Raw genomic sequence first — 15,190 nt, forward strand, 5'->3', positions numbered from 1 at the left:
TCAGTTGCACACACACACACACACACACACACACACACACACACACACACACACACACAGAGTCTCTTTCTAACTCACTGAATTTATGATCCTTCAAGGCAGCCCCTATGAAATCGAGGCCACATCTAGGACTGGGTCTGAAAGCTGCCATTTTCAAGGCAGGGTCACAGGGATCCGAGCACAGAAGCAGCTTCCTTTCATTTCATGCACTACCTGGGAGCAGCATCAGGACCAAAGACCCGCGCTTCATAATGAACGGACACTCAAGTGAGCCCTGTCAAGCAGCATTCCAGTTTTCCAGGGGGATGCAAAGTCATGATTTTTCTTTAATTACATGTGGGTTTGTCATCACCACCCAGTAAATTACTTAAAAATGAGCCTTGCATATGTCTTCCTTGCAGGCAATGGCGAATGGGTCTGCCTGGCAATCAGACCTACTGTCCCGCTGCTTGACAGCTGAAATCATCAGTGGGGGTAAGCGCCGAGAACGTTCACAACATTTAATGGCAAGTTAAATTACCATTTTTATTGTATGCAATTTCTTGAGAAAATAAATAGGTAATATGCTAGGAGGGCCAGCAGCGAGTAACGCGTGCTTGCTCACAAAACCGTGCACCCAGGCCGATTGGAGAGGAACAAACAAATACCCTCTCTGGCATCAATGTCCCGAAGGAAACACGTAATTTACTGTCCTCGTGGCACATTCAATTGAACACAGTACCTTCTTCAGAGGAAAAAAAAAATACAGAAGCAAAATATAGGTTAGCAAGCCATATTCTGTAAATGTGGTTAATGTGGCTGGTACTATGTGTGGCAAGAGGCTGGGGAGAATTTATTTTTTTCCGCCACTGGATGGTTTTGGAGGGGAGGTAAGCTGCTAACGGGGACCTAGTTCAAACAGTTTACACAAAGAAACAGCTGAAGCTTTTGCAGTGTTCAAAGGAGAAGAAGACTGCTCTGGTAAAGCTGGAAGCACTTAAAACCAAATAACTTCGAAACACCTGAGGAAAAGGAAAGCAAAAGGAAGACCACCTCCTCCTTCCTAAAGGTCATTTTTACAGCTCCAAACGGTGAGTAAAGAGAGAAGCCAATTCTCGGCCCTGGAGAAGTACACATTAAATAGGGAGGGTTGACGTGGGAAGAGGGCCCACAGGCCCCCTCTGGCTCTCTGTTCTCTCAGAGTTCATCGCTTAGCTGTCACGGGAAGAATTCTTTCCAAAGACTTGGGGGAAGCTTTGTGAAGATGTGAAGATGCTCTGAGGTCCTTGTATGAAAACTGTGATAAAGATGCTGGTTAGCAAACCTCTGAGAGGGGGAGATAACCGCAGCGTGGGGACAGCAGAGGGAGCTCAATTCTGTTTTTTGTTGGGGATGAAAAAAAAATCTGAGTGCTCTGGATCCCCTCACCGACCTGTGGCTCCACGTGGTGAGTCCACAGAGTGTCTTTGCCTTCAGCTTGTTTATTCCCAGGTAAAAACAATCTTTTTTTCTCTTAGAAAGATGAAAAGACTCCTCCTCCTCCCCAAATGAAACTAAGAGCTAAAGTGGTACCACCACATGGCTTTTGCTGTATCAGTGGCAACATGAGCAGTTTGTCTAATCCACTTTCACTCATTTATTCAGCAGGGGCAAATGAAGTCGCTTTTTATTTTTTTACACTTTTCAATAAAATAAAGAGTAAAAGTCAGTTCTTTTCCCTTCTGCAATAGTACATATATATACACACACACACACATTCCTTGAGAAAAATTCCCAAACCACTCCTTACTAACAGAAATATTTCTAGGAGTCACTTTTCCTTGAGGGAAGAAGCACAATGAAAAGTAAGGCAAATTCATTTGCCTATAGCAGGCCCTAAACACAGCAGCTTAATTTAAGTCTGAAAACCATCTTTCCAGCAGCTTAAAACATTAGCACAGAAGGTAGCAGATATATCATTAGATTGTGGGCACACTAAAAATTTATTAGGATTATTTTATGTGAGTGAGAGAAAATAGTTCTGACAATCATGCTGATGATAATAAAATAGAATTAGCTGAGACTTCAATCTTAGCTGGCATTTCATTTTTCTCCCGATCCTCACCCTTAAGAACCACAGCTATTTATTCCACTATTCACTGAATATTCTTCTATTTCCTGAAAAAGATCTTCCACCCTTTACAGCAGGAGACAGGTGACAGGCCGGTGAGCTGCGAATGCACGTGTCTGTGTTGTGACATTTACTGCTTATGACCCTCTGCCAACCTCGGCCTTCAGAACTTACTGGGGCTTCCCGATGGCTTCACATGTTAACTCAAGCGCGTCCCCTTCCCGGGTTAGGCCTTGTAGAGGGTAAGTCATCTGAATATGCACTTGAGGCTTATCTGCGTGACAACAACACAAAGTACAATGTTTAGCAAATGATATCATCAGGCAGAACCAGACTTGCACGCTGTCACAGACCCCATTCTACCAGCACTCAACACACTCCCCATCCTCATGCCTTCAGTCACATCCTTCTAATTAGTGAGTAATCCTGGCATTTGCTCAAATTAAATTGCCTAATAACTCTAAGGAGTGAACCACAAATAGATAAGGAGATTCATAAGCCAACTGTGCCACATCAAACATTTCCTGTGAAACACATTTTGTTACATTGAAGTTTATCTCCAGACTCACTCAAGCTAAAGGAAACTCATTTGCCTTCATGCTGAGGTGAAGCCACAGATATTTGTGGTGCTCAGAATTGATACATTTTATCATAGATCATGTATTACCATGTGACAATATGTTGTGACACTGCATATTAATAAGTTTGCCTCTTGTTTTCAAATAGGAAAGGCAAAACTTCTGAATTCCATTCTAATGTCTCCAAGAATAAAGACCTGGGAGGTTGTGCTGGCCCCTAAAGAAACTCTATGCCATCTCAAGGTAAACACATCAGAAGGAAGGAGACTGACGTTACTGAGGGTCTACTAAGGGAGGAACCACCACTGGTGGTGGAAAATGCCATTTTACGGATGAGAACACTGGCAGGTACCTAGAGAATGATGTAGGCCGTCCCAGGTCATAGAGATAACATAATGAGACAGTCCCAAGAAATGTATGTTTATAGGAATTCAAACCACATTTCCCAATGGCAATCCATAATTAAAGCCAAGTGTATTGAGTAGAGCTTCCTAATGCAGTCAAATACTTAGGTATTCTGAAGTGACATTCTCCTAAGGGAGAGAACTTTCATGATGTCAAAGTTTCACGATGAATAGGTATTCTTATTTCTACTATCTATTTAGAAACTGCATTTGTGGGGTGTGGGAATGAATGAGGAATGCTAGGAGGTACAGGGACTAGGGAGGGAAGGGGAGGGGTCAGAATTAATTTGGATACACACACAAATATATTTACAAATAAAACCTGAATGGGTTTGGGAGGGTTTTTGTCCCCCTATACTGAATGAACAAGGCAGTGATCCCTAAATCAGTTTTCTCATTTAATTTTGTGGCTCCATAAATGTATATTTTTGGAAATGTACCCAAGAGGTAATACATGTGAGAGGTCAAGACATCAGTTGGCTGAAAGGTCAAGCCAATTTCCATAACTTTACTTTCTTGGACAATCACATCATTCAAACAACAGCCCCTGGGCCTTTTATAAGCAGTGGTTCGCTCATTATCATTCGCCCTATGGAATCAGGGTGCAATAAGAAATATGGTGGGGTTCAACCGTCTCAACCTGCCCATAGCCAAACAAGCCACATGAGGTCCTCTCTAGGGATGGCTGCATTGCAGATGCATTTTTATAGTCATGTTCTTAGCACCGGATCTTTCTGACTCTTGAAAACTATGTGGCATCCCAAACCTTTTGAGAGAGGCTTCTTGTGCATCGGTGCGCACTGCACGCTGAACTGGTAATGCTTTTCGAGGAGCTAAGTCACTTGCCAGAGAACATAAGTTAACAGGACTGAAAGCTCCAGCTGACTTCTGCAAGCAACACGATTCTATTCTTGGACTTGTTGGCAAAGGAAAATGGCATAGAGGTCTCCAGATACTGCTAACTGGGTGGGGATGCTAGTCATTAAAGAAAGCCAGAAATACTCATAAACAGGAGACCCCAAAGGAACACTGACTGCTGGTCAAGAGCTCCTGGACACCCTCCTTTGAGAGTTAATAATACTGTAGGCTATATGCAACCAGTGGGTGACATATGGGGGTCTATTATTTTTGGTGGTATAATACCTGTGCACACAGAACTGGGTGTTAAAATTTATTTTTAAAAAACCCACAAGAAATAAAAAAAAGGGGGGGGAGGAAGAAGGTTATGCCATTGAAAACACAGACAATAAAATCCTGGCTCCCTTACAATTCATACTCAAAAACAGCAGCACTTCTGGAGTTTCTGGTTAGGAAACCACTGTCATCCTTACCCAGGAACCATTCTGAGGAAAGCTAAATTCAAAGCCTCAAATTTGGGCTGAAATGTAATACTTGCTTATAGGTTAATGTCTGATCCAAGCAAGGTCTACATTTTCCATGCACCAATGACTTCGGTCCATTAATTAAGGAGAAGCAGAGTGCTTGCTGGCCGATGTGGAAGGCTTTTTTTGGGTCCTTTTTCTCCTTTGTGTAATTTACAAGCAAACAGAGAGCATATTTTTCAGCACAGTGCACTAAGGGTTTTTACATGCTCAACTTCCATTAATAATAAAGACAGTGTTGAAAATCTATCCACGCTGCCTTTTCAGTACTACTGAGTTTGTTTTAGTTAAATGCCTTTTATGCTTCTAATGGCTATTTACCAGTTGTCAATGGCTCACGTAAATTAGGAAGAACATGCTAAGGCCTTGCTATACCTGGGATTTACATTTTTTAAAAAATCATATACTAAGCCTTAGAAAATACACTTTCAATTTTGATAACTGATTTTCCCAATTTACTCTTTAGGTTTCTGGAGAAACATCTACCATCTACTTATAGGTACAGCTGCCACAGTTACCTTAATAGCTGGCTAGAAAGGTGAACATTAATCTCACTTGTATTATACAGAAAAACGTCCTCCTCTGTTGACACATGTAGTATGTATAGGCATATTATTCGACTGTGGGCAGCTGAGCTATATTTATGCCAAAGAGAGTTTATGCGCCAAGATCCATCTCCGGGTGAAGGAAACTTAGAAAACAAATTTGATCCCCAATCCTTTGTCCTGAAAGAGGAACTTGAGTCCTCTCAACAGGTGGAATAGAAACCCTGGGGCTCTGCTGGCACCTCTAGAACCCAGGGCTGTTAGGATCTTCTCCAGGAAGATCCTGACTACAATCTGAGTGTGTCAAAATACTGAACAATCCAGATGGCTGATGGAATAGTCCAGAGCTCATCATTTATGCTTTAATTATGTTCATAAATCAAATGTTATAACCCACCAAATCTTTTCTGAAACAGAATCAGACTCCAAGATTTATTTTTAAGTAATGAGCTAAGTAAGGCCTAGTACATTTTCTGGGTGATCATTTTACGCCTCAGTTGGTGTTGGAAGGCACAAGGCTAAAAGCCAGATGACACTTTCTGCCCAAGTGCAATAACTGTCCAGAAATGTATCGCTCAGAATGGCTTAATGTCATTATAAAATGGAACTGCTGTATAAAAATAAGAAAAATAGTTAGGTCTATGCACTCATGGAACATTACAGTTACAGAGATGGCATCACCAACAGACAATCAATTAGGTTGAGGGATCTGAGGTTTTCATAATACCCTGTAATTTTTAAAAAACCCCTAAAAGACATTTAGCAAGACTGCTATAGCAGACAAAATTTGGCCATTAGTCAAAGTCGTACAGAGGGTTAAATACCAGGAGACTTTAGGTCACACTACAGTAGCAGCCAATTAAAAAAACAATATTAGAAAGACATTCTGATTTGATGAGACTTTCCTTAAATGGACTTTGCTCTCTATAAAGGGGGGAAAATATATATCTATATATATAAAAGGAAACTCTTAAAGAGGTTAGAATGGCTTGCTGGCAGCTTACAGTTGATTTCATGCCAGTTTGACCTTGTACCATATTCTATGATCTTTTCAGAAGATGAAACTCAAGACTCTGGAACCTGTATTTCACTTTCCCATGGAAATGAAAAGTCACAGTCTCCTTATCTCTAGATTACTGAGCTAATGTATCAGTCTTTACAAATTCTTATTTTTAAAAAGACACTGTGGTTTCCTTTTGCCTGGGATGTTATCCTTGCCAGGTATCACCAGAGGGGAGCATTGCTGAAATAAGACAGCATGGCGGGAGGAGACCTGTTAGCCCAGAGGCTCCTGACATCGTCCCTGCCTGAGAATTTAAGTCAGAGGATGTGGACCTCACATGCTTGCTGATGCGCTGACTGCAAAGCAGGTCTAGAAACCCGAGCACCAATGTGCTTCTCCAGGCTCTTCGTGTGACTGAGATTTCCTCCAACATTCAGGAACGCCTGTTACAGTGAGACTGGAGGCCTCTGGACCAAGTGTTCATTGTTTTGGGCAAAGACAAGGGCAGGGTGGGGGCCCAGATGAATCAGACTGGTGGGAGGGCAGTGTGGGTCAGTGCCTGTGCAATCAGGTGGGCAAGCTTTACCTGAGGGTCTTTGTCAATCATGGAGGATTCCTGCAGTTTGGAAGAGCATGGCGATGCCAAGATAAACCTGAGGGTTAGGGGTAAGATCTGACCCCTATAACACAGCTGCCTAAACTGCTGGGCAAGGCCGGGTTTGCGCTGAAGATGGGCGATGTCTAGCGACACAGGAGGCTGGGGCTAGTGAGAGAACAGAGTCACAGCAAGCTCTCCGAGGAGTTAAAGAGAACACCTTGCAACAGGCTTGCTTCCCATTGTCATCACACATTCATGAATAATTTTCACTGCCGTTTATTTTGTTTGTTTGCAAGGTGAAGGCCCTCCTGCTGTTACATCTGCTGTATGAATCGGAGCACTTAAACGGCACTTCTTGAAGAGGGCTGAGCTATGATGAGTGGGATGAGTCAGGCCTTGGAGGACGGATGTGGGACTGGAGAGCATGTGCCACACCACACAGCGAAATACAATTTCCTCTTGTTGCAACTTGTAAGTGGCTCTGTGGATATTGAAATGACTGTTTACCCAACAAAATCAAATTTAATGCTGTGATGTTGCGGCAGAGAGTTGTTCCCAGTGCCTTTGAAGTTGGATGCACACTCACCCACATAGTACTCTTCCAGATCTCTGAGAAATCTTCAAAATTTGAAAGTGAACACCGGGGGAGAAAACCCTCATGGCAAGAGTGTCCGCACAAGAATGTAAGCTCTGTAACAAGAAAAGTTTTCGTTTTTTGTATCCCTGGTGCCTAGAATAATGTCAGTGACTGGAACATGGTAGGCATTTAGTATGTATTCACCAAGCAGATGAATGAATGAAATAGTTGGGAAATGTTGGGGAATGGAAGTCTAGCTCTGCTGCTGGTTAAACGAAAACTAGGAGACCACGAATCCACCGTAGCCCTGTTCTAGGATAGACAAGTCATATTAAAATTTTCAAGTGTTGCTTTGAGCATGCATCCAGTTCAACAGGGCAGTCCAACTGAAAATAATTCAAAAGGAGCTGGGGGAAAGGTTTCTATAAAGACGGCATGGAAGAAAAGCATGGCAATTATTTGATTGGCTAGAGCTAAGCAGTTGCCTTATTTGGGAAGCCTGGTTAGCTACCTGTGATTGGCTAGGTTTTATTGTCCTGGAGTGTATTGGGTTTGGTTTAAGTTTTGGTTTGCTGACATAAGTTACCAAGGTATTCAGTTCAGTTCAGTTCAGTTTAGTTCAGTTCAGTCATTCAGGCATGTCCGACTCTTTGTGACCCCATGAATCGCAGCACGCCAGGCCTCCCTGTCCATCACCAACTCCCGGAGTTCACTCAGACTCTCGTCCATCGAGTCGGTGATGCCATCCAGCCATCTCATCCTCCGTCGTCCCCTTCTCTTCCTGCCCCCAAGCTCTCCCAGGATCAGAGTCTTTTCCAATGAGTCAACTCTTCGCATGAGGTGGCCAAAGTACTGGAGTTTCAGCTTCAGCATCATTCCTTCCAAAGAAATTCCAGGGCTGATCTCCTTCAGAATGGACTGGTTGGATCTCCTTGCAGTTCAAGGGACTCTCAAGAGTCTTCAACACCACAGTTCAAACGCATCAATTCTTTGGCGCTCAGCCTTCTTTACAGTCCAACTCTCACATCCATACATGACCACTGGAAAAACCATAGCCTTGACTAGACAGACCTTTGTTGGCAAAGTAACGTCTCTGCTCTTGAATATGCTATCCAGGTTGGTCATCACTTTTCTTCCAAGGAGTAAGCGTCTTTTAATTTCATGGCTGCAGTCACCATCTGCAGTGATTTTGGAGCCCCTCAAAATAAAGTCTGACACTGTTTCCACTGTTTCCCCATCTATTTAGAATCACCTAATTAGACTGGTCTAATGGCCTCCTTGTTTAGTCACTTTAACAGCTCTTATTGTAAAACAATCTAGCTCCCCAAATTTGAGGTTCAACCCATGTGTTCTGATTTACACACTTTCATTTCATTACACATTTCTTTAGCATTCTGGGTATTATTCCAAGGTGGTATCTTAAGGGAGATCATAAAGGATGGTGTTGAGCCATTCTTTTTATTTACTTTTTTGTTAATCACCTTAAGTATAGGAAGTTTTCTTCGGTTGTTCAATATTTTTTAAAACTTTTTAACTGAAGTATAGTTAATTTACAATGTTGTGTTAGTTTCAAGTGTACACCAAAGTGATTCAGTTTTACACACACACACACACATATATTCTTTTTCAGATTCTTTTCCGTTATAGGTTATTACAAAATACTGAGTACAGTTCCTTGTGCTACACAGTAGATCCTTGTTGCTTATCTAGTCTATATGTACTAGCATGCATATATTAATCTCAATGTCCTAATTTATCTCTCCCAACCCCTATCCCCTGTGATCCCCTTTGGAGCATTCTTTTTAGATTTTGAGATGTTACCTCTACAACCATTTACACTTCCACAGACTCAAAATCTGACCTTGAGTTAAAAACCATTGAGAGCGCACATTAGAAGACTAGTTTCACTACACGGTATTCAGCGTTCATAGCCTCAGAGACTCATCTTTCCTAAATACATTAGGTTAGACATTAGGTGAGATGTGCAGAGACAAGCCTCTTTCTACAGGGTGTGCCTGCAGGAGGCAGGGATGACGGCAAAGGCTTTCTTCCCTAGGAGTCATGTCATTCAAGTCTTGCTCACAATGGATGTGGCCCAGTGTTTTCTCTTTGATTTTTCAGTATTGGTGACTCAGCCTCCTGCCCCTTTGGGCACTGCAAAACGCCTTGCTAACACGCCAAAGAGTTAACAGCATCGGAAACTTGGACCTGCCTCTACTCTGTGTAAACACAAAAAACAACAGTTTAAAACATTAGTTTCAATCAGGGTGTCCCCCATTAATTTTCAGAAGGAATAGTAAATACTGAAATAACTTCCCTGAAACTCAATTCATCACTTTACAAAAAATAAAAGAAGGGGAGAGTGGGAGGAAGAGCATATTCTATTAAAAAAGAGAGAGAGAGAGAGAAAGATCAGAGAAACAGGCCAAATCTGAAAACGCCAGCTATTATGCTTTGAAGAATACAACCTGGGAATAGAATTGATGGGGGAGAGGATGGGACACGGGAGCTGCTGCAGCAAACAGTGTCTTATCCTCCACTCCAAAGAGGAAAGATTTTCCTATTTGCAGGCTTTTCTCCCTCCTTCACTGCAGGGCTCATCAATACAAGAGAAACATTTATTTTGGCCCAGATAAAGAACAGGTTTTGATCATCTCCTCAATGCCTAATTTTCCCCCAATTGAGGGAGGGAAAGAAGAAAAAAAAAATCTAGCCTTCAGTGGACCCTGGATGAACAAGAATATGGATTTACAAAATACCTGGCTACATCAAGTCAATAAAACTCATTTTGAAAATGATGCCCATGAACACGGTTAACTGGCAGATGATAATCAGAGTAGGGAAGGCGTTCAAAACACCCATTTTTAGAGTCTTTGTCTCATTCGCCCTTTCAAAACTCATCTCTTAATTTTTTTTTTTTTTTCAGATATGAGCACACACAAACCCTTCACTAGATGAGGGTTTTTGCAAAACATTTTAAAGAGCAAGCCTATGATGGGAGAAAGCAAAAGACACATAACAGTAATTCCAGAGCTTCAGATTCACCTCAGTCCAGAGTAAGGCTTCCCCCCCTTGCACAGCAATCTGAATTCCACACTGAGGGTCACAGCTTCTCTTTCAATTCCCAGCTTATGTCGCTGTGTGTTGCCACCTTGATGCTATTTAGACAGTTTTCTTTTAACGCTCAGACAGTGAACTGTTCTCCTTTAAACAGGCTTTTATTTGACAAGAGTGTTGGCTCAGATCTGAAGCTCCACTAACTGTGCTACAATTCTACCACGTTCTGCTATAATCAACCCTGTTGTAAATTTCAGCAATGCTATACACACAGACACGGGAAAGAAAGAAAGAAAGAAAAAAAAAAGCAGCACACAGAAAGAGTTTAGGGTCATACATTTCAAGAACATTAAAGAGCAAAACTGTTCTCTGCCTAACATCTAAAGAAAGAGAGCTTTGAATTCCAGCTCGCGAGCATAATTATTTTCTGTTTTAAACATTTAACTGCGTGCTGCTGCCGTATCCTTGCTGAGTCTCAGAATGAAAGCTGGAAAACTAAGAGCCCTACTGTACGTTCTTCCTTCCCGGCAACCGTCCTATGAGAAAACCTTATTAATGAGCTTGCAAACGAGTACCCAACAGGGAAATGTCACAAACAAGAGCGGCTAATGCCCCAGAAAATCAAATAACTGAACACTTGGCTGATTGTGGTGCTTTTCATATTTATAATAAAAAAAAGGGAGGGGGGACTTTAATTCACTAATTCTGAGAGGTCAACACCTTGCCGAACAAAACAACTCATTTATTTATGTTCAGAAATCTCCAGATGATAAATTACATCGATGTTAATCACTTCAATGCATACTACACAATTAATAGCTGTACTCACCAAAAACGTAAGGATTATTAAGAGTATGACAGCATACACATCTGGCTGATTTTTCACGTAATTGGGCACAACAAAATTCTCCTGGTACCACAGATAAGTGTCCTAACAAACAAACACTACAAAATTCTGTGTTCAATTAATTAGGTCTTAAATCCACAAGAGCAAAGGATTTCCAAGTTGGAGCTCAAGCCTTGTCTTCCAGGCAACATGGTGGCACTCTGTGTCCAGGGGGTGGGCAACTCTTCCCTTCATTTTATCCCTCCTCCTTGCTCCTGTTATTTAAAGAGTAAGATATTCAATGGCATACAGTGTAGGTTTTCATTATTTCATTTCCTTTTTGGAAATAGTGTTTTCTAAAAGGACATAATTTATATAGTATTCAAATCTATTATGTGTCATTTTACTCTGTTCTTATCCTGATTAATATCCATCCATCTTAGAAGAGGCACAGAGAGGCTTCCATAAAATTTCTTGCAGCAAAAGGGCCAGGGTTGAACTGAGTATCTTTAATACCAATCCTATCAGGTCAGATTTGCCTCCAAGGTAGTCTCATTTACCCAGGGTAGAGTAATTCTTAGTCTGAGATCCATGGACCAGCTCAGGATGTCCTGGTGATAAACCAATGTTTATCACCGATATTATAAGAAATCTTTTTACTTGGCAAAGGAAAGGAAATTCAAAAATAATAGTTGTATGCTTATTTGAATGTTTACTGGATAACACATAGCAAGTAAGGTATTTTTGCACAGGTATTTTTGCACAGGTCTTGGTTAGGTTAAAGTAATAAAATAAAATGAAAAATTCTAAATGAGATAAGGACACAGATAACCTGTGGATTTTGCTAAAGCTTGTGATGAAATTGGCCCTCGAATAACTAAACTTAGTAAAATTGTATAAGATAAATAGATTTCTTATACTGGAAGCAAAACATGGTGAATGTTCATCATTTCCAGCTCTATAGCTGGAAAAGGATTTAATTTTTAAAGGGGTCAATGATCCACAAAAGGTTAAGAACTGCTGATGCCAGGGTTTGGGCCAATTAAAAAAATAATGGTCTATTGTAAATAGTGCTGCAGTGAAATAGGTAACTAATAAAGACCTAATATATTGCACAGGGAACTCTACTCAATACTCTGTAATGGCCTATATGGGAAAATAATCTAAAAAAGAGTGTATATATATATATGTATGATTGATTCACTTTGCTATACACCTGAAACTAATACAACATTGTAAATGGAACAGTTGCGGTTGTTGTTTTTGTTCAGTTGTGTCTGACTCTTTCACTACCCTCTGGACTATATCCTGCCAGGGTCCTCTGTCCATGGGATTTCCCAGGCAAGAATACTAGGGTTGCCATTTCCTTCTCCAGAGGACCTTCCTGACCCAGGGATCGAATCAGAGTCTCCTGCTTGATAGGCAGATTCTTTACCACTGAGCCACCTGGGAAATCTATGAACTCCAATTAAAAACAGTAATAGCCTAATGTTACTCCTCACAGAGTATCTGGAATGATTCACCACCCAGAAAGACTGGCTACTGAATCTTATGCATTCATTCAAGTATCTCTTCTTTTCTCAAGCCATCAAGATATGGTGTGGCTTGTCTGCAGAGTGGGGGCAACCATGAGAGGAATGGAGCTGAACCCCCAACACCACTGGCCAAGGTATGAGAAAGTCCTAGCACACAATGACTGAATGCTTTAGGTATCTGAAGCAGGAGGCTTTTTGTTATCCATAGCTGCTGGTGTTCAAGCAGAGTAAAGCTGGTAGGTAATGAAGTACAGAATTCTGATCATGTCTGAGGATGCTACTTAAGGAATTTCTGGCTGACTGGGCACATTTTTCAGTAGTGTTCTAGGAAGGCAGGGTAAAGAACTGCCAGGTGACCTTCTTGAGAACAGAGCATCTTATTTAAGGTGCCAAACCAGACTATGAATTTCATTCAGATTAACTAACACTTTGTAATTCTTAACCCTTTTACACAAAAAGACATGACATTTTCTCTCACGTACATTCCAAGAAGCAGAGTATCAAGGATAAGATGTTTGCATGGCTTATGCTGAGTAAAAGAATACAGGCTCCCATAAAAAGGTGCCATGTTAGAGCTAAAAAGGATCCAAAGACATGTCTTCGATTTGAGGAAGGCATTACAGTCACTTTCCTGCAGTTAAGGGCTAGCAAGACTTTGTAAGGTTGAAGTCAAATGGATTCAGATATGCAGCTTTATTCCTTTTCTTAGAAGGACAAATCTCACTTGAATCTTCAAAAGAAAAGGCTTTATAAAGATCATTAGCAAGTCTTCCAAGGGGTAGGAGGTGTAGAGCTTGAAATATTTTGCATTCGGGAGAGAGCATAATTTTTTAGGTGGGTAGGGCTACATTCTGTTTAGAAGACACCGTAGGAAAATAAGAGTTTAGGGGTGGGAACTGGGTGAATAGCTTACTCAAGTCTCACAAAAGAGCTAATGCATTATTAAAGCTAATGGGCCCCTACAAGGAAAGTTAATGGATATTAAGTTTGCTTAAATGAATTACATATTAACAAAGTCACAAGAAATCTACTATCTGCCAATTTAGGTAATATCTGATCGTTTCTGTTTTCCCATTATAGGGACATTACACCACAATAGTTTTAGTGATATGAAAATTATAAGCATGGTGCCCATAATGAAGGTACATAATGAAGTAGATGAAACGAGTTAACAAGAAAAACCTGCATTATGTAATGTTAAATTGAGCCAAGCTCATAGGGTAGCTTGCAGTGGGATAGCCTGGTAGAAGCAACTTTTTATCATTTTCCCCATCCCCTGTTTTGCAACTTAAATAAGTGATAAAAATTACTAGGGGGTGTGAATGATGGCCCCTCAAATATAGGCCCACTTCCTAACGTCTGGAACCTGTGATTGTGACCTTATTTGGAAGTGGGATCTTTGCAGATGTAATTAAGCTAAGGATATTGAATTGAAACTATTCTGGGTTATCTGGGTGGGCCCTAAGTCCAATAAGTGTCCTTATAAGAGACACACAGAGAAGAGAAGATGGCTAGGTCATTATGCACTCAGAGACTGCAGTGATGTGGCCACAAGCCAAGGGAACACCTGGAGTCACCAGAAGCTACAGAAGCAAAGGAAAGATCCCTTCCTAGAGCCTTTGGAGGGAGTCTGCCCTGCCAACACCTTTATTTCAGACTTCTGTCCTCTGGAACTGTGCGGGAATAAATGTCTGCTGATTATTGAGCCACTGAATTTGAGGTAATTGTTATGGCAGGCCTAGGAGGTTAGTAAAATACTCATAGAGAGTAATGCTTTCCGTTTATTCAGTGCTCTGTCACTGTCATCCAATCAAACTCTTGTGACATTTTCACTATGCACACTCAAATAGCACCTGGGTCTGCAGAGGTCAAGCTACAGAAGCCTTTTGATAAAAAGTTGAGAAGTTGACTACTTAGCCACAACCGTAGTGCGAGAAGAACTGTGTGCAGAAAACACATTGTTCTTATCCACAAGTAGGAGAGTCCAGAGGAGAAGATGAGGAGACAGGGCTCAGAGGGGAGAGACCTCACTTATCATGATCCAGCTTTTATTGATGAAGCCATCAAAACTGTGGCACCCATCCCAAAGAGTTCCACTTTTAAACTCGTCAGTATAATTTAAGCTATGAGAAGAGAATGTGCAATTTAAAACAAGATGCTGACGTTCACTGGGAATAAAATCCCTTCTATAAAAAAAAATCCAGCACTTATGATGGGGTTAATAAAGCCAGGGGGTGGAAATTACCCTAGATTTTGAAGTTGGCATAGAAATGATTACAGTCAATATTCACAAAATTTAATTAATTAAGTCATGCGCTAGAGCAGATTGGAAATATTTTCAAGTTTTACATTTGGGTTAAATGCAGCATTTTCAAAATCCTCATTGGCACACTGTAATATGGCAGTGTTTCAGTAAAATAATCCTTTGATTATTTTTCTACCAAGACAACAAGATAAAAATTCTATCTAAACTATATAAAAACATATGTATTTAATAAGTGGCTTCTGAAGTGTTTTTTTTTTTAAACTGCTACTGTATATCCTCAGAATAAAATACTTGGGTAATGCTATGGCTTTAGTATCTTTGTCCCCCCAA

The 15,190-nt window shown here is 40.9% G+C and overlaps 1 protein-coding gene across 6 annotated transcripts in view; it reads right to left on the minus strand.

Moving 5' to 3' along the window:
* Positions 1–15,190, minus strand: part of CADM1 (cell adhesion molecule 1) — a 358,479-nt gene that overhangs the window by 41,425 nt on the left and 301,864 nt on the right. For all 6 annotated transcript variants that reach the window (XM_060399309.1, XM_012095485.4, XM_012095484.4 and 3 more), the window contains exon 6: positions 2,264–2,363. In XM_060399309.1, the coding sequence (XP_060255292.1) occupies positions 2,264–2,363 (100 nt within the window). The remainder of the gene's footprint in view (positions 1–2,263; positions 2,364–15,190) is intronic.

Source organism: Ovis aries, chromosome 15 (genome assembly GCF_016772045.2).
Source record: "Ovis aries strain OAR_USU_Benz2616 breed Rambouillet chromosome 15, ARS-UI_Ramb_v3.0, whole genome shotgun sequence".
NCBI lineage: Eukaryota > Metazoa > Chordata > Mammalia > Artiodactyla > Bovidae > Ovis > Ovis aries.